We start from the raw sequence: 21,051 nt of genomic DNA, 5'->3' as shown, positions 1-21,051 counted from the left end.
CGTTTGGCATATTGAAATTTTGAGATTCAGTTTGACAACAGCCGTCGATATTGTTTACAGGCAGCAGCCGCAATATCATAAAATTTATTTAAAGCAATTTTATTATAAAAATAACGGTCAAATTGAAATTTGGAATCGCTTGAATTTGACTCAAAAATAAGCACTATACGAAAAGAGGAAGAAGAGAAACGTCATTCTCCATACAAAATGTATGGAATACCCGGGTATGCTGGTTGCCAACTTACGTGGTAAAGTTTAAAAAAAATCAAAATAAAATACTTACAGGCTGTTTAAAATTACATCTTATGCACCAAAACATCATAAATTAAAAGTTGGAGGCTACGGAAAATTTCAGGTCAATAAATGCAATGAATCAAAAGTTATTGCAGTTCGAAGTTGAAAAAAATACCAGGTATCCGGTTGCCAACTTAAAGGATATACGCTATCGTACGGGACCGAGCGCAATAGCGTACAGTCTTTCCCCGAGTTACGCGAAGAATGCGTTCCGGAGACATTCGCGTAACTCGGATTTTCGCGTAAGTCGAGTTCTGCTTGACACCCCAAATAGCCAGAATTACTTAAGCAGCTCATTTGGCTCGCTAAAGATCGCTGCTCTAATTCGCCTTTTGCAGTAGATAAACAGCATCAAAGTTCTATGTGGGTCTTTCAACAGCGCCTAAGCAGCTTCCTTATGCCACGATGGCAGGATTTTTTTCTGTGTGTTTTATTTTTAAGCAAGCGTCATCGATGAAATAAACAACAAGATTTGTTTCGTTTGAACACATATGTATATTTTTAAAACTTTTGTATTGATGAATTACACAAAATTTTACACAATTTACTGATAATTCACAATCACTTCACTCAATATTCATTCTTTAATTAACTTATCTAACTTGTACAGCAGCAATGAGATGATTGACGGCGTCTCTCTTTGACACTTTGACAAGATCCACATTGTACCGATGCCATGCATTAAAAAGCTATAAAGTTCCACCAAGTTCGATACACACTCTTAACAAGCCTTCAAGTTCCACCATGAACCCTACACATAGTGCTAATCAGCCGCAAAGTTCCAAAAGTACCATGTGCCTGTTAAAAGCTCCATAGTTCCGCAAAGTACCGTCTATCTGTTAATCAGCCACAAAGTACGACATCGGAACGATTTTTTCGTTAAACAGCCCTAAATCAGCTATAAAGTACGAGCTGGCTATTTGGATGGTTTATACCTAGTATTAGGAGATCGAATATTTAATATCTCTTCTTCTTTGGCTCAACAACCGATGACGGTCAAGGCCTGCCAACCCACTTGTGTGTATTTAATATCACTGTTAAAAAAACATGAAAATGACACACAAATTTAAGTCCTCCAATTTATTTAGTCCATTTTATTCGATCACATTCGAATTTTATTCGATCACAAATTCATTATTCATATTTTTATTTACAAAGTAATAAGAAAGTTGTCCATCGTTAATTGTTTTGTAGATTTTTTTTTGTCTTCCCAAATTTGTAGATAAATTTTCATATTTTCGCGTACACTGTTGCTCACTCTTGCAAATCTTTCCTCATCACTGTCCATCGCTTCGATGGTTGATAATGCCAATTCCAAATTGCTGAATGCTTCAGCTAAACCTTTTGTTGAGAAACATTTGTTTTCCTCTTCCATGCCCTCACTATCGTCCTCTAAGTACTCTTCGAGTATTTCTAGGGATTGCATTTTAATAAGTTCTTCATTAGATAAAGGCTCTCCCGCACAATTAACGAGCTCCTCCATTTCCTCATAGTTAACTTCTATTTCAAGAAAGTGTGCCAAGGAAACACATTCACTTAACACAGTTGATATAGGTTCCTGACTACTGTCTGGTGGTTCATTGCTAACAAAAAAATGAGGGTAAATCTTTTTCCATGCCGCTTGCATTGTCGCTTGTTTCACTTCTTTCCAAGATGCTGCAACATTATTTATCGCATTCAAAATGTTAAAAGCTTTCCAAAACTGACTAAGCGTCTTAGACCCAGTTTCTACGGTTTTTAATGCTTGTTCGAACGTATGTCGAAGGTAATGGGATTTTAAAGCAGCTAAAACACCTTGATCCATTGGCTGCAACAATGACGTTGTTCTCGGAGGCAAAAATAAATTTCTACATTTGGATGCATGTTGTTTAGTTCAATCGGATGGCCAGGAGCATTGTCAAGCAACAATAGCACTTTAAATGATATTTCCTTTTTTTCGCAGTACTGTTTCACTTCTGGCACAAAACATTCATTGAACCATTCAACGAAAATACAGCGAGTAACCCATCCTTTTGTATTAGATTTCCAATAGACCGGCAGATTGTTAATATTTATGCTTTTAAAAGCTCGTGGCCTTTGCGACCGATAAACGGCTAGTGGCTTTAACTTTAAATCACCTGCTAAATTACCACCAATCATTATAGTTATTCTATCTTTAGCTACCTTATAACCTGGCATTGTATCCATTTCTTTAGAAATATAGCTTCGGGTCGGCATTTTTTTTCCAGAAAAGCGCGGTCTCGTCCACGTTAAAAATTTGTTCTGGAATATAAGAATTTTCTTCAACAATTTTGGCAAAAACATCAGGGAAATAGCTAGCGGCGTCATCATCAGCACTAGACGCTTCTCCATGAATTTTTACGTTTCGTAAATTGGTTCGTTTTTTAAATCGTGAAAACCACCCATTGCTTGCTTTGAATGATTGTTCTTCAATATTCTCCTTATTGGATTTACGTTTAATATCGTGATATAACGATACAGCCTTCTCTTTTATACTTTTTAAACATAAGGGATTTTTTTAGCTGTTAGATCCTCTATCCAAATTAACAATAAACTCTCCATTTTCAATATCGTTTCATCACGATACGGCGTTACGATTGTACCCTGCATCAGCCCATTGTTTTTCACGGATTCCAGGAAACGCTCCTTTGTTTTCACAATGGTCCTTATTGTCGACTCGGGACGATTTGTAGCACTGGCGATGGCAGTGAAACCTTTCCCACTCTCGAATAACTTCACTATCTCGAGCTTCTCAGCAAAAATCACATTTTTCACTTTCTTTTTACGGTATTTTTTCGAATAGACGACATCTTTACTCGCTGAAAATGATTCTGATTTGTTTTGAATGGAGTGAAATGACGATATGAAATTATGCAAATGACAAGTGAAGTTTGATTTGACAATTAAAGTGTGCATCATAAACTCAGCGAAGTGTCAAAATTTCAAAACTCGCGTAACTCGAATTCGCGTAACTCGAGTGACGCGTAACTCGGGGAAAGACTGTATCTCGAGTTTTCGCGTATAGCGGATTTGTATGGAAAAATAGTTTACACTACCAGTTCGAGGGTTGAAAAATATCGCCACAGAGTTTTGCATTAAAGTTTTTTGTTGTAAAACAGGTATCTTTTCACCAATTCAATGCAAAATGCAAAAATAACATTAAAGAAATCCAAAAAGAGCATAAAATATTTCAAAGTATTAAAATATTTGCAAAAAACACATCGAGCTGTCAAATTTAGAGCAATCGCGTACTGCGAATTCGCGTATATCGAGTATCGTGTACTGCGGATAATTGCTGTATAGATATACAGTGGAGCGCCGTTTATCCGGGTACCTTTAATCCGGATATCCGTTTATCCGTGCTGTTGATAAATGACAGTTCAATACAAAGGTGACATTGCGTTTCGAGGAGGATATTGAAAAAAAAAAACGGTTATCAGAGTACGTTCTCATAACATGAAACACAATTATTCATGGCAAATTTCAAACATTCTCATTCGAAAAACATGAAGTTAATAAAAATATGCTAACTTGTATCAAAACGTAAGATAACTTTCAAACAAAATCAAGAATTTGTGCTTCCTTATGCCAGGATTATTTTTCTTTTGCGATTTATTTTCAACCAAGCGTCATCGATGAAATAAACAACAGGGTTTGTTTTGTTTGTGTGCATCTATATATTTTTAATTCCTTAATATCAGATCACTCTCAGCCTCCGATCTGTTCGGACATTTTCGGTAATAGTGCGATACAGTTTATCTTCTGAGAGAGAAAAACACCAAAAGAGAAACATTCCAGTTAAATTACGCAAACGCCTAGGCGCTCGGCCACCCGAGATGGCCCCGCGAAAGAGAAACGTTGCTCGTCGTGGAGGCTCCACGTACTCGCTGTCCCGTTTTCATAGTATGGGTCAGCGTGCAAAACCAGAGTACGCACCTCAGGTGTCGCTCAACAACTCATACGACATCCTAAGTGAAGACGAAGAGGCCCCGTCATCGCATGTACAACCACTACAACCAAGCACAAAAAACATCGCGTACCTCCGATCATAGTGACAGGTACGACAGTAGGAAACATCCATCGACTGATCGTCGCTACAGGTGTAGTGCACTACTAGCCAAACACCTCTACAAAAGGTATAAACGTTAGCGTATTAGATAAGAACGATTTCAAATTAGTGGTAGAATCGTTCAAGAACAACAAAATCAACTTCTTCACGCACCAACTACCAAAAGAACTCACAACAAAAGTGGTCATTTTTGGCCTGCCTGAAATGCCGATAGACGATTTACTCCCAGCTCTAGGAGAATGCAAAATCAACCCCACCACAGTGAAAAAGCTACCAATACGTAAACAACGATACGATGACCAGGCGATGTATTTGTTACATTTTGCCAAGGGCTCAATTACGTAAGGCGAACTAAAACAGGTGCGCTACGTAAATCATCATAGAGTGTATTTTGAATACTACTCACACAAAACAGGCCCAATACAGTGTAGAAATTTTCAGCAATATGGACACGGAATTGCCTTTTTGTACTTCTTCAAAAAGGGTTTTTCCCATCCTATTTGACTTTACACAATTCCACAGCTGGTGTCGCGCGTTAAAGTCTCCACAAATAATGAATTTTCCTGGAATATTGCATAGAGCTATAATGCTTATAGCTCCAATTTGCTTATACATATACATAATGTAGAGAATGGAAATAGCATAGGAGGAGCAAAAGAAGAGAGAACGTAAAACTTGTACTAAAAACATCAAGAAAGTAATTAATTTCACATAGAAGAACGTAACCGGCTTTGCGACGTAACAGAGATTTCAAATAGCGGGCGAATCAGAAGGAGATGGAAATGGAGAAGCAGAGAGAGATAGCAATATCAGGGCGAAATAAAACCCAAACGTAGGAAACGTCAGGCAAGGAAAATGAAGAAAACGTCAAAAGAAGGAAACGAGTCAGTCTTGTGTTTAGAGAAGTCGAAGACAGACGTAAAGCAAGAACAAGCTAAATATAATTTAAAGAACCCTTTTAATTAGAAAGAACGTATTTTAAATAAAAAGATGTCAAAAAGAACCTTAAATCACGACACATAACATCACCCTTTCACAAAAAAGTTCAATAGAAAATCAAGTGAACCAAACAGTGCATGCTTTTAAAGCCCGGCAACTCTTGGTACCAAATACAGACCCAACTTTATTTTGCAAGCCCAAACAAATTCAAACCATAATCAAAACTAAAAACAAAAAATCTACCGGTTGTGACAAATTCAACAACCGCTGTTTAAAACAAGAAGGCAATTATCTACCTATCATTTTATTTAATTGCTGCTACAAATTAAACTATTTTCCTGGAAAACTGCAAAAATAGTCCCATTTAAAAAACCCAACAAAGATCCTAGTAATCCAGCAAACTATATGCCAATTAGCTTACTAAGCGGCTTATCAAAAATTTATGAAAAACTTATAGGTAAACGCATCTTAACACATGTTCAAAACAATAACATCATTCCACCATATCAATTTGGATTCCAAAAGGTCTTTCAACAACAGATCAATTGAACCGATTAACAAAAACAGTAAAAGTGCAACGATGCCTAAAGAAATCAACAGGATTAGACTTCTCGATCTAGAAAAAGCCTACGACACCGTGTGGCACCAGGGTCTAATTTATAAGCTTATTCAATTAAAATTTCCTCCCAAAGATATTCTCTTGATTGAATCCTTTCTGTCAAACCGAAAGTGTATAATTCAAGTGAAATCAACATACTCAGAGCCATACACCCCATCTGCCGGTTTACCACAGGGCAGCGTTTTGTAACCTTTTTGGTCAACATTTTCATATCGGTTATTCCCTCAATGAAATCAGCAAACCGTTTTGCTTTTGCTGACGATTTTGCTATATCATCCTCAGCCCGTTACCCTAGGACTATATTACAAAACTTGAATCATGGCATTAAAAAATACGTTGGTTATTGCTGTAAATGGAAACTAAAACTAAATGAAAATAAGACAGAGGCTATTTACTTTACCCGTTTCACAAGTGCCAGGAAAAAACCTAATACAAACTGTCGCGCACACGAAAGTGTCTTTCGGAGCAGCAGCTTAAGACAGGCACAGTACACGCCGACTTAAGCACAATAATAAACGCACCAACTGGCTCTTGGCAAATAATGGCTTCATTAATTTATTCAATTGATTTTATACTGTAAAATGCTGACCGTCGTCGATCAGCATATTCTTCTTAGTCTATTCTTCTTAGCCTATTTTTCCATATAATCGTTAAACCAGCGCGCATCGCTGGCGCGTTGCATAACGTAGCTAGTCAGCATTTATTGACCTAGCAACGCTTTGTTTTTAAGCCTAAATTGTCGTCAGCGACACAAACCTAAAAATAAATAACTTAAAAAATTGCATGGAGCAACAATGTAAAGTAGCTAGGTATAAATCTTGATAGCCATCAATCTGTACGTTCCGGCCAGGCCGCTCCGGACTCGGGCAATGTTGGCCCTCGACGACCGTAGAACGCAATTTGGCTCCTCTGACCCGTTCCTACTGATGTGCCGTGCTTTCAACGCAATCAGCGACGCTTTTGAGCCGAGGATTTCGCCAACTGAGCTTAATGATCGTGTTTCTGTGTTAAATTTGGTTCCATAGTGCACACTTTTATGTTCTATGTCATTGTAATCCACTGTAAAGAACTAATTGTAAAACATTGCTAAAATGGTTCGAGAGGGCATTATTGTCCATCGATAGACAAATAAACATAAACATAAACATGAACATAAACATAAAAGGCTAACTTTCAAGTACCACACTGAGCAAAAACAAATAAGTGGTGAAAAGGTAATGAAAGTATTGTACTGTTTTATAAACAGAAAATCAAAACTTAGCAGAAAGAACCAGTTTTTACTCTACAAAACAATCATTAGACCAATTATTGTGTACGCATCCCCAATGTGGGGAAACTGTGCTAATTCTCATATAAAGAAGCTGCAAATATTTCAGAACAAATGTCTAAAACGGATCCTTAATTTACCACCTTGGCATAGAACAACAGATGTACACAGACTAGCAAATTTACCAAGTTTGTTTGAATACATAAAAATACTATGGCTAAATATAATGACAGACAACTAAGACTAAGGGAAACCCAATGAACTACTTCAGACGTAAATAAAATAAGTTAGTAGAAGGATTAATTAGAGAATAGTTAAATACCTAAGAAACATAGAATAATTCGTTAGTTACGTAAGAAGGAAGTTTAAAAATAATATAAAAATAAACAGGTACCAGGGTTTTTTTTCAATTTTTCTCACAGGTTGGATCATCCTCCATAATCATCCCATATTAGTTAATTTCAAAATGGCATAGCACAAGAAAGGAAATAGCTAATATTGAGTTAAGGTGCGAATAATGGAATCAAGCTACCAGAACCAATGTAATGAATTGTGAAGAAAATTAAGTTTATGTATAAATAAAAAAAAGTACTGCTAAAAAAATCCTTAATATTCATAAATTACACGAAAGGTATCACAACTTACTGTACAATCACAATCACTTCACTCAAACTCCCTTCTTCAATTAACCTTTAAGTTGGCAACGGATACCCGGGTATTTTTTCAACTTCGAACTGCAATAACTTTTGATTCATTGCTTTTATTGACCTGAAATTTTCGGTAGCCTCCCAACTTTTAATTTATGATGTTTTGGTGCATAAGTTGTAATTTTAAACAGCCTGTAAGTATTTTATTTGATTTTTTTTTAAACTTTACCACGTAAGTTGGCAACCACCCTACCCGCAAATTTCCGTTAAATGCCTTCTAATCGCCTTGTAATCGCCGGCGAATAGAAGGCGATCAGCAGTGCATTTAGCAGTAATTAAATGCCTTTGAAATATGTCAATGAAAAATTTCGCTTTTAATTTGAAATTTGAAATTGCAACTGTCAAAAGAAAACCTTACAAGCGTCTTCAGCACTGCACTGTTGTAGTGTTCCCAGATATGAGCGTGAGATTCGATAGCACGATTTACGTGTTATGTTCTCTTGCGTTAAGCTCTGAGCTATTTCACTTTATAAAGATGGTCTACATTATTCGGTTGTTAAATACCAACTCATTGAAAGGTAAATATATCAAACTCATTTCGATAACTAAAATAAAAGGAAAAATGAGATACATATTTCTCCCATCCTGATAATGAACGGTGAACATAGTGTAATTATTATGTTTTTTTTAAAAAGGTATTATTTTAATTTCGCTTCACATAAATTTTGTTTCAAGTAATTATAGTAAGAAAAATTAATTTAAAAAGAAATAAACGCAGAAAAAAAGATCATAAAAATCTGGATTTGAACACACGCTTTCTCGGTTCGGAACCAAAAGCGTTGTCACTGCTCTATTTGGCAGTTACATTGGTACAGGTGCAAATTCAGTATATAAACAAGCTAAGATGGCGGCAAGCTATCTGTTCTGCTTGAATCAAAAAGTTGAAAGATTTCGAAGAGAACCCGTTACAGCCGTGAAAGTTTCGGTTGAAATCTTTATTCGCCTTCTAAGGCGACTAAGGCCTTAAATGCCTTCTGAATGCCTTCAAAGCCGTTTAATGCTGGTAGGGCAGCATACCCGGGTATTCCATACATTTTGTATGGAGAATGACGTTTCTCTTCTTCCTCTTTTCGTATTGTGCTTATTTTCGAGTCAAATTCAAGCGATTCCAAATTTCAATTTGACTGTTATTTTTATAATAAAATGAAAAAAAACTTAATGAATAAATGAAATAGAAGAGAATATGTGGTCGGCATTACTTGCTTACAGCATTAAATATAGAAAGCATTGTTTACCTATGAAAATCGTTAATTTTTTTTAAATCAAAACATGTGGAATACCGGGTATGACGGTTGCCAACTTACGTGTGTAAATGTGGTTGCCAACTCTACGGTTGAGGAAAAGATTGGTCAAGGATTGGTTAAGGTCAATATGATGAACAGGATTTTAACTCCTCGATTGATTGAATTCATTCACTTACATCACTGCTCTTCAACTTCAGCAATATTATCAGTCTATTAACTATGCGCTGACCAGCGTCCATTCGCAAGTAAACAAACACCCAAATACACATATTACACAACGATGTTTAACAACAAACCAACTTAAACACACACGTTTAAATGCTTCCTTTGCATAATTAAATCACATATTAACACAGCTGAAACATGTTGAGCAAATTAATTACCCGTTGAAAAAATGAATTAACATAAAAAATACCCAAGCGCCACAGATTAAGCTTAAACGACTGGAAAATTGAATATCCATAGGAAAAAAATGAAAGCTCCACAGCTTCATTGGTTTGATCAATAGATGGCGTATTACAACTCATCATTATATTGCTATCCTTTTCTTGCAATGTGTTTCGACAAGTTGCATTTTATTATGACCTATATAGCCTTCTAACTTTCTGAGCAAAAATCTATATAAATGGTCGTGTGGTTAGATACGTGGGTATCAACACCAATGACCATTGCTCAAATCTCACTTGCTTCAGTGCTGGTGGTTTCCGTTGGAGTTTAGTATTTAAACAATCGTATCGCCGTTCTAGTTCTAGCGATGCATAACTTCAATGCGAAACCATACAACAGTACAGAGGAAATGAGAAAGCTCTCCTCCAAGCGATGAAGCTCAACTGGTTGGGGTATCCCACCAACAGATAGCGCCACCAGCTTTTTTGCTATTTTTAGAATGCATGAGTCGTTTGGCGTCTGCTAAACGAAGTCTTTCTATATTCCGTTTAGGTAGAGAACTTGAGTCGTTTAGAAGCCGTTTAGTGGTCGTTTAGTGGATTTGTGGCACTTGGGTACTTCTACAACACTGAAGTGGCCGCGTGTGGCTTAACCCACAAAACTGATTGTGTCTTGGCTTTCTTTGATAGAACAGGAATTTTATTACCTGAAATTAGTGGTGTTTTCGGTATCATGGTTATTTGGGCGCTTATGTTGCCGTATGCCTTAACCCACCAAACTGAATGTGTTTTGGCTTTGTTTGATGGAACTTAATTTTTAGTACAATAAATTGGTGGCGTTTTCGGTATCTTGATTATTTGGGCGCTCCAGCGGTTCTGGAGCCGGTTCGAACAGATTGCACAAAAAAATCTTTTTCATTAAACTTTCAATCGGGAAGATCCGTAAATAGCTGGGTATATAATGTTAAAAGGATTTATGAAAAAAAAAACAAAAAACAAAAAATTGATAAGTTTTGAACATTGTTCAACCGTTGGTCCACAGCCGTTGATTCGTCGCCGGCTCCGGAGCCATTGATTCGCTGCCCAAGTGACATTTGCTCGAAATTGTTTTCCCATATCTGCTCGATTAATTCTCGATACGTCTGAAATTGTGGATTTGTGTGTGATAAAAAGTGTTGAAAGCGCTAAGATTTGTCGAATTCGTAAATTAGACTTTCTTCTATCGATTGACGATGTCGTCGAGCTCATTTTACATTCTGTAACGACCAAGCGTTTACGGTTGGCGGAAGGTTAATTGGCCGTTTTAATAAGATTTAGCACAATTCGGAAGAGCACACAAATAATTATACGCAGAAGTCAGTGGCTTACGTCTGTTCAGTTCAATGTCGCGCCAAGAAGAGAGCTTTATTCTATGACAGTTCATCTAGCACACCGGGTGCTCCAGCGGTCAAGATATAACGCGTTTATACCGCTGCGTTCGGGATTCAGGTTGAGTGCACAGTGGGCGATATTAGTCCGGACGTTACAGTTCGGCTATCCTGAACAATAAATTGCCCTCAATTTCCTAATCACTAGACTCGGTCCAACGTCGCAACTTATTCGCTTCTAGAACCCCATCGTAAGGTAGTTGTGTGAGTTCCCAAGCGCCACAGATTAAGCTTAAACGACTGGAAAATTGAATATCCATAGGAAAAAAATGAAAGCTTCACAGCTTCATTGGTTTGATCAATAGATGGCGTATTACAACTCATCATTATATTGCTATCCTTTTCTTGCAATGTGTTTCGACAAGTTTCATCTTATAATGACCTATATAGCCTTCTAACTTTCTGAGCAAAAATCTATATAAATGGTCGTGTGGTCAGATACGTGGGTATCAACACCAACGACCATTACTCAAATCTCACTTGCTTCAGTACTGGTGGTTTCCGTTGGAGTTTAGTATTTAAACAATCGTATCGCCGTTCTAGTTCTAGCGATGCATAACTTCAATGCGAAACCATACAACAGTACAGAGGAAATGAGAAAGCTCTCCTCCAAGCGAGGAAGCTCCACAGGCTGGGTATCCCACAAACAGATGGCGCCACCAGCTTTTTTGCTATTTTTAGAATGCATGAGTCGTTTGCCGTCTGCTAAACGAAGTCTTTTTATATTCCGTTTAGGTAGAGAACTTGAGTCGTTTAGAAGCCGTTTAGTGGTCGTTTAGTGGATTTGTGGCACTTGGGTTGACACCCTTCTACGTCACGTACCACGTACCTATCATGAGGTAACACTTTATAAATGACATACGGTCCCCTGAACTTGGGATTGAGCTTCTTATTACCGCTATCGGTCGTATCGGTATGACGTATGGCTACTAATTCACCTTCTTTGTAACATTGTGGTGGTTTATGCTTCTTGCTAAAATAATCCTCATTCTTCCGTTGAGATTCTTCTATATTTTCTAACGCTTTAGCCCGAATGGCTCCTAAGTCCCTAGGCACTTGGTCAAATTTTTCGTCTAAGTGTTCGACTATTTCATCCGGAATCTTACCGCGTTGTTCAAAGAGCAAGACAGAGGGGCAGAAGTTCGTAGATGTGTGGATGGTATTGTTTAAGGCATACTCAGCTGATCGCAACTTGGACACCTAATCGGTCTGGTCTGGAGCATCAGATAGTTTGCTAAGGATGGGACGCAACACGCGGTTCACGCGCTCTACCTGTCCATTGGCTTGTGGGGATCCGGTGGCGTTGAGGACATGGCTAAAGTTATGCGATTCCAAAAAGTCCTCAAACAAGGTGGAGGTGAAACAAGTAGCACGATCGCTAACAATCCGCTTAGGGCGGCTATAGTAAGACATGTATTGAGAGAGGGCAGAACACACTTCTTTTGCATTAGTGGAAGAGGTTGGGTAAAGTTTGGTTAATTTAGTGAAAGCATTGATAACAACAAGTATGTACCTCTTGCGTAAAGGGGAACTAGGCAGTGGACCTAAATGATCGATTTGGATTGTATCAAAGGGCAAAGGTTCTTTAGGGATGCTGTACATATTTCGGGCATTAGTATGATGAGGTACAGAATAAACAATACACTTGAGGTAGTTCTTAATGAATTTGTCGATGGTGGGCTTCATATGGGGGAACCAATAATGCTGACTAATTTTGCTAAAGGTTTTGTTAATGCCTAGGTTGCCAATTCGCTCGTGAGTGTGTCTAATTACGTTGTCGACCATTTCCGAAGGGACATACAATTGAGGTTGACCATCAGGTATGTCGCGATAGACAAGCCCATCTTGAAGTAAGAATCCGTCAACTTCTTCTGATTCTAACCGATGTTTAAGAGCTTCGATAGATGGGTCACGTGTCTGAGCTACTTGAAGCTGGAAGTCAAGGTCAATCTCACCAATGGCACCTACAGCTTCGGTGCGACTCAGTGCATCGACATGGGGCATAGAGGTACCTGAGCGATGACAGATGGTGTAATCATAATTTTCCAGAAACAAGGACCACCTGGCAATCTTAGCGGAAGCATTACGGTTAGTGATGAGTCAAGTAGCACTGTGCCACCACGCACACACAGCACAGTAAAATGTGCGAGCACAATTGCACATTTTATCAATTTGTGGTGCCACACTTCGCACATTTTTTTGTGTTCCGTACGATTTTTGTGCTCCGCACGATTTTTGTGCTCCGCACGATTTTTGTGCTCCGCACAGTTTGTGTGCTCCGCACAGTTATTGTGCTCCGCACAGTTATTGTGCTCCGCACAGTTATTTTGCTCCGCACAGTTATTGTGCTCCGCACAGTTATTGTGCTCCGCACAGTTATTGTGCTCCGCACAGTTATTGTGCTCCGCACAGTTATTGTGCTCCGCACAGTTATTGTGCTCCGCACAGTTTGTGTGCTCCGCACAGTTTGTGTGCTCCGCATAGTTATTGTGTGCTCCGCACAGTTATTGTGTGCTTCGCACAGTTTGTGTACTCCGCACAGTTTGTGTGCTCCGCACAGTTATTGTGTTCTACGCACAGTTATTGTATTCAACTTTGCGGAGCACACAAACTGTGCGGAGCACACAAAATGTGCGGAGCACAGAAACTGTGCAAGTGAATAAATCGAGGTTTTCATTGTTATTTTTGCAATCTAAAGTGTTAATATGTTAATATGTATACTCAAAACATCATTTATATGTAAAGTAAGATTAAATCGAATAAGTTTCACCAAAATGAAACTTAAATGACTTTCATTAGACATTCAAAATCTGAAAGCCGCTCGTGTCGTCCTGCGGAGCACACAAACTGTGCAAACTGTGTGGTAGCTGTGCGGAGCACAAAAAGTGTGCAAAGCACACTAATTGTGCGATAACACAGTAACTGTGCGATAAAACAGTAACTGTGCGGTCGCACAGTAGCTGTGTGCGTGCACAAAAACTGTTCAGGAACACAGCTACTGTGCGACCACACATTAAGTGTGCTACCACGCACACACAGCACAGTAGACTGTGCGTGGTACCACAGCACCACACAGTGAAAAGTGGTACTTGACTCATCACTAATTACGGTTCTTAAGGGTTTCAACTAGGGAGTTGCAATCGGTAACTATTTTAATGGGGAGCCTATGAACATATGTGTGGAAGCGCTTAAGAGCGTAAATGATGGAAAGAGTTTCAAGTTCATAGCTGTGTAACTTGGACTCATCTTTTGAAGTGGTTTTGGAAAAGTAAGCGACAGGGTGTAATTTATTGTCGTCTTGTTTTTGAAGGAGTATGGCACCAAAACCAAAAGAACTCGCGTCACAGTGTAATTCGGTTTCCCGCTTTGGGTCGAAGATGGAAAGAACAGGGGAATGAACAAGTTTGTCACGTAGGGTTTCAAAAGCGCGTACGCAAGTTGAATCGAAATTAAATGCTTCATCCTTCTGAAGTAGTTGTGTCATAGGTTTGGCTATGCATGAGAAGGAGGGAACAAAGCGTCGGAAATATGAAAACAACCCAAGGCAACGCCTCAGCTGCTTCAGGTTAGTGGGCATAGGGTTATCGGTAAGTGCTTGAATATGCCGATCACTAGGTTGAATTCCATTGAAATTAGCTTTGTAGCCCAAGTATTCTATTTCCTCGTGAGCAAATTTGCATTTATCAAGACGGAGTTCCAAATTGTTCTGTTTAATCTTTTCTAAGACCGATCGAAGAGTGGTAAGATGTGAGTTAAGATCGGTGGAAGCGATGATGATGTCATCAAGATAAACGACTACTCTGCCATCATCAATAAATTCTCTTAAAATAGAGTTGATAAAACGTTGGAATTCGGAAGGGGCGTTGCGGAGACCGAAGGGCATTTTCAAATATTCAAACTGACCGTCAGGGGTTACAAAAGAAGTGTAAGGGATGGATTCCTCACTCATTGGGACTTGGTGGAAACCGTTTTTTAAGTCTAGCAAACTAAAGAATCTTTTCCCACACAGATGCTCCAAACAAGTCTCGATAAGGGGTAATGGGTAATTATCCCGAACGGAAATTTTGTTGAGGGGCCGGTAATCCACACACATACGGACTTCGCCGCTCTTTTTCCTAACGAGAACTAATGCGGAAGCATAAGGAGAATTGCTAGGGCGAATGATGTTTTCCGCTAAGAGTTTATCAACGATCTGTTTCACCTGTTGTCTTTCGCCATAAGAAAGTCTACGCGGCTTAGTGAATATCGGTGTATCATGGGTAAGATTGATTTTCATTGGATGTACGAGTGGTTTAGTGTTTGAAATATATTTGAGGTATGAATTTTCGATAATAGAAATAACAATTGAACGCTGCTCTAAGGATAGAGTATCTCCTAAATCCAGTTCATTTTCGGCTTCGATTACATCGAGCGAGCAAATACTCCTAACAGCATCTTCTAATTTTTCTGGAAGAGTTGTATCAACTTCTTCAAGTTCCGTCAACGGGGTTTTAGTAATATATGATTTTGAAAAAGATGAATAAGTAAGAGAAATGTTAAGAGAATTAAGTAAATCGCGACCAATAATGACAGGCCACGCAATTCCAGGTAATATAATAAAAGAATGTCGAACAGAATGATCCCTAAACTGGATTGTGCAATTAATTCGTCCTCGAGAATAAAGTGGTCCCTTAACCATAGTGCAGTATTCAGTTGTTGAAAGAGGTCCTAGCAGCCTAGCTGGTACTACTGTGTCACTGATGAAGCTCACAGGACTCCCGGTATCGAGAAGGAAACGAACGCGATTGAGGGTGGTACGCTTAGTAGAAGGGTGTAAAAATGTCAAACTCACCTCTTGGTTTGTGCCGAGAGTATCTTCCGAGCTAATACCGCCCTCAACAGTGGCGTTGCCCGACGTTCAGGGCAATTGCGGTAGACGTGCCCAGTCTGGAAACAGCGGAAACATCCGCCGGGTGGGCGCTTCGGCTTGGAGCAGGCACTCTGAAGGTGTCCAAATCGGGAGCAGTTGAAGCAGCGGACAGGTTGCTGCGACGGTTGGGGCCGTTCCATACGGTTGTTCATCGGGGCCCGAACATCGACGGAAGGGGGCTTGATGGCTCGAAGATGACGGCAAGACTCGAAAAGCTTCAGCTTCTTCCGGAAATCTTCCATCGTGAGGGGCATGAAATGCAGGCTTGATGTAATTGACGGGCTTCCCAAGCCATCGATGACTATCGGGATCAGTTCCGAATCAAGGATGTCGGCTTGGCCAGCTATGCGCTGCATAGCAAACAGGTAGCGGAGGGCAGACTCTTGGGGCTGCAGCCGACGATTGCGGAGTTGGCGGTACACAGATTCAGGAGTAGCGACGAAATGAAGGTTGTCGATCAGCTCCATTTTCAGTTCGTCGTAAGTGGTGACGTCAAATTCTTTGGCGACGTTAGCTGCCGTGCCTATGAGAAGCCGAAGAGTAAACAAAAATTTGTCCGCATCGCATACTCGGTGGAGTGAGAAAAGGCGTTCCAAATCACGGAACCAGCGGATGACATCAGAATTTTTCTCAGCATCAAGCGGCTCGATGAAGGATTCGAAATCCTTTACACAAATGGCGGTCGGTTGCTGCGCCTCGAGTTGATGCACTTTCGGACGCAATTCGGCTAACTGTAGCTGCATTCGCAGCGCTTCGATGTGAGCCTCCATATCGTCGGAACCGCGAGGAAGGGCGGCGGCTACATCCTGGGCGGAGGGCAGATTAGCATTGGCGTCGGTGGTGTGTTCGTCGAAGCGGCATCATTCACGGCGTCACCGCCATTTTCATGAGGGTGATACAAAATGGCGGCCTCAGGATGGTTTGCGCAAGCGGAAACTGATGCCATGGCCGAGGTGGTGGGCTGCGCCGCACGGGGGGAACGAGCGACCAGCTCGAGAGAGGCGTAAAGTTGCCGAAGTTGTGTGACGGTGGCGGTATTCGGTACGTCGACGCCGGCTTCGAGGAGCGCCCGGCGAAATTCGTCTTTGCCTACCATTTTATGAATGGCGTTATGTCACACGCACACACATACACAGACACACGTATACCGGCTGGTAAGGCGGCTTTGTAGGCGATTTTTTGTTGGTTATCCCACTTCTGAGATGTAACGACCAAGCGTTTTACGGTTGGCGAAAGGTTAATTGGCCGTTTAACCGTAGAGTTGGCAACCAGATTTACACACGTAAGTTGGCAACCGGCATACCCGGGTATTCCACACGTTTTGAAGCAAAAAATGAACGATTTTCATATGTAAACAATGCTTTCAATATTTTAATGCTGTAAGCAAGTAGTGCCGACCATACAGTCTCTTCTATTTCATTTATTCATTAAGTTTTTTCATTTTATTATAAAATAACGGTCAAATTGAAATTTGGAATCGCTTGAATTTGACTCAAAAATAAGCACAATACGAAAAGAGGAAGAAGAGAAACGTCATTCTCCATACAAAATGTATGGAATACCCGGGTATGCTGGTTGCCAACTTACGTGGTAAAGTTAAAAAAAATTCAAAATAAAATACTTATAGGCTGTTTAAAATTACAAGTTATGCACCAAAAAATCATAAATTAAAAGTTGATGGGCTACAGAAAATTTCAGGCCAATAAAAGCAGTGAATCAAAAGTTATTGCAGTTTAAAGTGAAAAAAATACCCGGGTATCCGGTTGCCAACTTAAAGGTTAAATAAGATTTAGCCAAGGACCGTAAAGATATCAGGTCAAGTTATAAGCCCGTTTTGACAGCTAGGTGGAAGAAGAATTGACGAAGGAAACTGACAGTTAGTTTTCCGCGTTTGGCGAACGCTTCTAGTTCTCGAAGGAAAATTTCCATTTTAAATCACGGGCTGTGTTCTAATAAACTAAAATATTCACCCAAATTGATCTCCACCAAATATTGACCATGCAAAACGTAAACAATCCATCAATACATATGCAAGCGGAAAACCATCTGTCAAAATCGGAGCCCAGGGGGGGGATCGCCAAAAGCGCTATAACTTCACCTCATTATACATTCCACCTTGGATTTAGCACAATTCGGAAGAGCACACAAATAATTATACGCAGAAGTCAGTGGCTTACGTCTGTTCAGTTCAATGTCGCACCAAGAAGAGAGCTTTATTCTATTACGGACGTCACACGAGGCGTAAACTCAAAAAGTTTACGCTTGATTTGTATGGGAGAGCGTAAACTTCCTGTCAAAAGATTTCAGGGTTGTATGCAAGGATCGTAAAGATATCAGGTCAAGTTATAAGCCCGGTTTGACAGCTAGGTGGAAGAACAATCGGCGAAGAAAACTGACAGTTAGTTTTCCGCGTTTGGCGAACGCTTCAAGTTCTCGAAGGAAAATTTCCATTTAAATCACGGGCTGTGTTCAAACTAAATATTCCCCAAATTGATCTCCACCAAATATTGACCATGCAAACGTAAACAATCCATCAATACATGGAAAACCATCTGTCAAAATCGGAGCCCAGGGATCGCCAAAGCGCTATAACTACACCTCATTATACATTCCACCTTGGTGTATGGCTGAAATCCAGTTTACGCCAAAGTTTACGCTTCGTGTGACGCCGTATATGACAGTCATCTAGCACACCGGGTGCTCCAGCGGTCAAGATATAACGCGTTTATACCGCTGCGTTCGGGATTCAGGTTGAGTGCACAGTGGGCGATATTAGTCCGGACGTTACAATTCGTAGCTTTATTTTTTTATGAAAAACAAAAGCGAATTTTGTGTGACGTTATTTTATAAAAAATCGTTATAATGTATAAAATGGCTACATGACAAACTATGACGATAGGAAACATCATTTCCGAGCGAATCTAGAAAAAAAACAACGAAAAACCCGCATCACTGTTGATTTTAAAGGCCTTTTTATAAATTCCCTTAAAATGGTGCAGTTCAGGGAAGTTTAAGGCTCCAGTTTAAGGGAATTTGCTCGAATTCCCGATTATTAGTGCTCGAAAATGTCAATTGGGTGCTGTCTCCGGAGCTGTTGGTGCGGAGCCGGCTCCAGAGCCGTGGGTGCGGAGCCGGCTTCGGAGCCATTGATGCGCTCCGAAACGCTCATCACTAGTCGGCAGTAACACTATAACAAAAGTATGAATGTGTGTGTTAACTTACAGCCAGCGAATTCTATTTCGTTTTCTTGTAGTGGTTGGTATCATTTTAAACAAGATGATTTCAGTGTTATTTTCATATATTGTTACACATCTAGCAATAAAATTTAACTGCAACACAACGTTTGAAAGCATCCACTCAAAATATGCGGCAAGGCCGGTTGGGGTGTTGGAGTACAGCACATATTTGATTGAAAAAAATATTGGGGCCCTTCACGATTCTAGTCAGTTTTTGTATGGAGTTTGACAGTGGATGCTGAAATCATGTAAAACACTCCACACAAAACCACACACACAACTAACCTGCAATTTTCAGTCTAGAATATTCCAGCCTCAAAGCTAGAACTAGATTCGAGTACCTGCTCGAAAACACGGTCCCGCTGCGCAAATTCGAGCAGTTTCCAGCGCAGAAAATGTACCAAAATCTGCCCGTTGCGCAAATTCGAGCAGTTTCCAGCGCAGAAAATGTACCAAAATCTGCGCTGGCCAGCGCAGATTTTGGCTGGTCTCACGCGCTGGACTTCAGCGATTCCTGCGCTGGGTCGCGCAGTTCGGGCAGTTCGGGCCAAGTTCGGGCGGCGGCGGAGCAAAAAAAAAAGGTCAAAAAATAAAAAAAAATGGCGCCATTTTTTCGTCCGCTTCTTCCTCTCCCCTCCCTCCTTCACCCTGGCTTGCCTTACTTGAGCTTCAGCCCGTGCCTTCCGCCGCCAGCTGATTGGGTGTTGTGGTGTATGCGTTGATACTTATATGCGCATTGCGGTTATGTATTGTTATTGGTGCGTGTTAGCATTTATTATAAGTGTGTGACCTTGGGACGATGCGGGAGAAGCTGGATTGGGATTACAGTGTTATCGGTGTATTGATGGATTATTTTATTTCGTGCCGCTGCTGATGAGACCATTCGATGCCCGTGGCAATTGAGGGTGAAGAAGCCTATTTAAAACAAGCGTAGGAGAACGTCTAACACTGAACTAATATTTTTTTATTAGAACATGTTTGATGCTTCAATGACCTTCTAAGCATCATGTAGCACGGCGTATAGTGGCAATAATTTTTTTTTAATGTGCAGAAATCTGTCTCGAGTTTTGGGTCTCGACACACACATACACGCACACACACAGCGCGGGGAAAGTGACCGTCCACTCTATCATGTCGCGATCCCCCACCCCACCCGGCGCTGGATGAGGATGCGCTACAAGATAGCTGAACCAGCCTTTCTTCCGAAAAGGTAGCCGTACTCGCTCGTGCGGGAGGGGGGGGGGGGGATTGGTGGTGGGTGCGCGCTCGCCTGCGCGCTTTCGTGGGTGCGTGCTCGCGTGCGCGCATTCGTGGGTGCGCGCTCGCGTGCGCGCGTTCGTGCATGTGTGCGTGCATGCGTGTGTGTGTGTGCGTACGAGCGGAAACCCCACAACTGCTTCATTCTGATGCGTAAATTTTCATCCACTGCGGCAACAGAGTCCGTGCGTTTTTGATCTCGCTACCTGAGAGACAACACAACCATTGGATTGACACCACCATCTTTGCGATCGGCTCTGCTGTTGGGGGTATTAAAAAGACACACGATCGAAGCAAACGTGCATGTGATATGTAGCACATTTCTTTCCAAATCAGCTAGCAGATCCAAGTGGAAACAAAATTTGAATTGAATTCATACAAAAGAGGATTCTGGATTTGTTATTACGGTGCGCGTATGGTGCTGCACCTGTCCGTCCAGAATCTGGTGGCTTGTTGGCTGGGCAAGCCGGTATCATGACGCCGTTCGACTGGCACTGCCTTGGAATGGGTTCGGCTCGGTAGGTTCATGTCCTTTGGTCGAGGGCATTTCGTGCATTTGTCGCGTCACAGCGGTAGTCCGACAGCAATAAAGACAAGCCAATCTCTTCTCCGGGTGTGGACTGTTATGCTAAGTTCTTCTTCTATTATTATTATTATTGTCTGGGGTTAATAGCCTATGCGATCATGCCGGCCATTT

General features: G+C 40.6%; 1 protein-coding gene across 1 annotated transcript; it reads right to left on the bottom strand.

The window, feature by feature from the left end:
* Positions 1 to 1,444: 1,444 nt before the first annotated feature.
* Positions 1,445 to 16,631, bottom strand: LOC121603302. The gene is made up of 4 exons (XM_041931974.1): positions 15,784 to 16,631; positions 4,335 to 4,421; positions 2,490 to 2,810; positions 1,445 to 2,141 (listed from the first exon to the last, which is right to left on the bottom strand). The coding sequence occupies exons 1-4, from the start codon at positions 16,629 to 16,631 to the stop codon at positions 1,445 to 1,447; spliced, it is 1,953 nt and encodes a 650-aa protein (XP_041787908.1).
* Positions 16,632 to 21,051: the final 4,420 nt, after the last annotated feature.

Source organism: Anopheles merus, unplaced genomic scaffold (genome assembly GCF_017562075.2).
Source record: "Anopheles merus strain MAF unplaced genomic scaffold, AmerM5.1 LNR4001027, whole genome shotgun sequence".
Taxonomy (NCBI): Eukaryota; Metazoa; Arthropoda; class Insecta; order Diptera; family Culicidae; genus Anopheles; species Anopheles merus.
The sequence above is the reverse complement of the archived record's forward strand: the minus strand, read 5'-3'. Positions and strand labels throughout refer to the sequence as shown.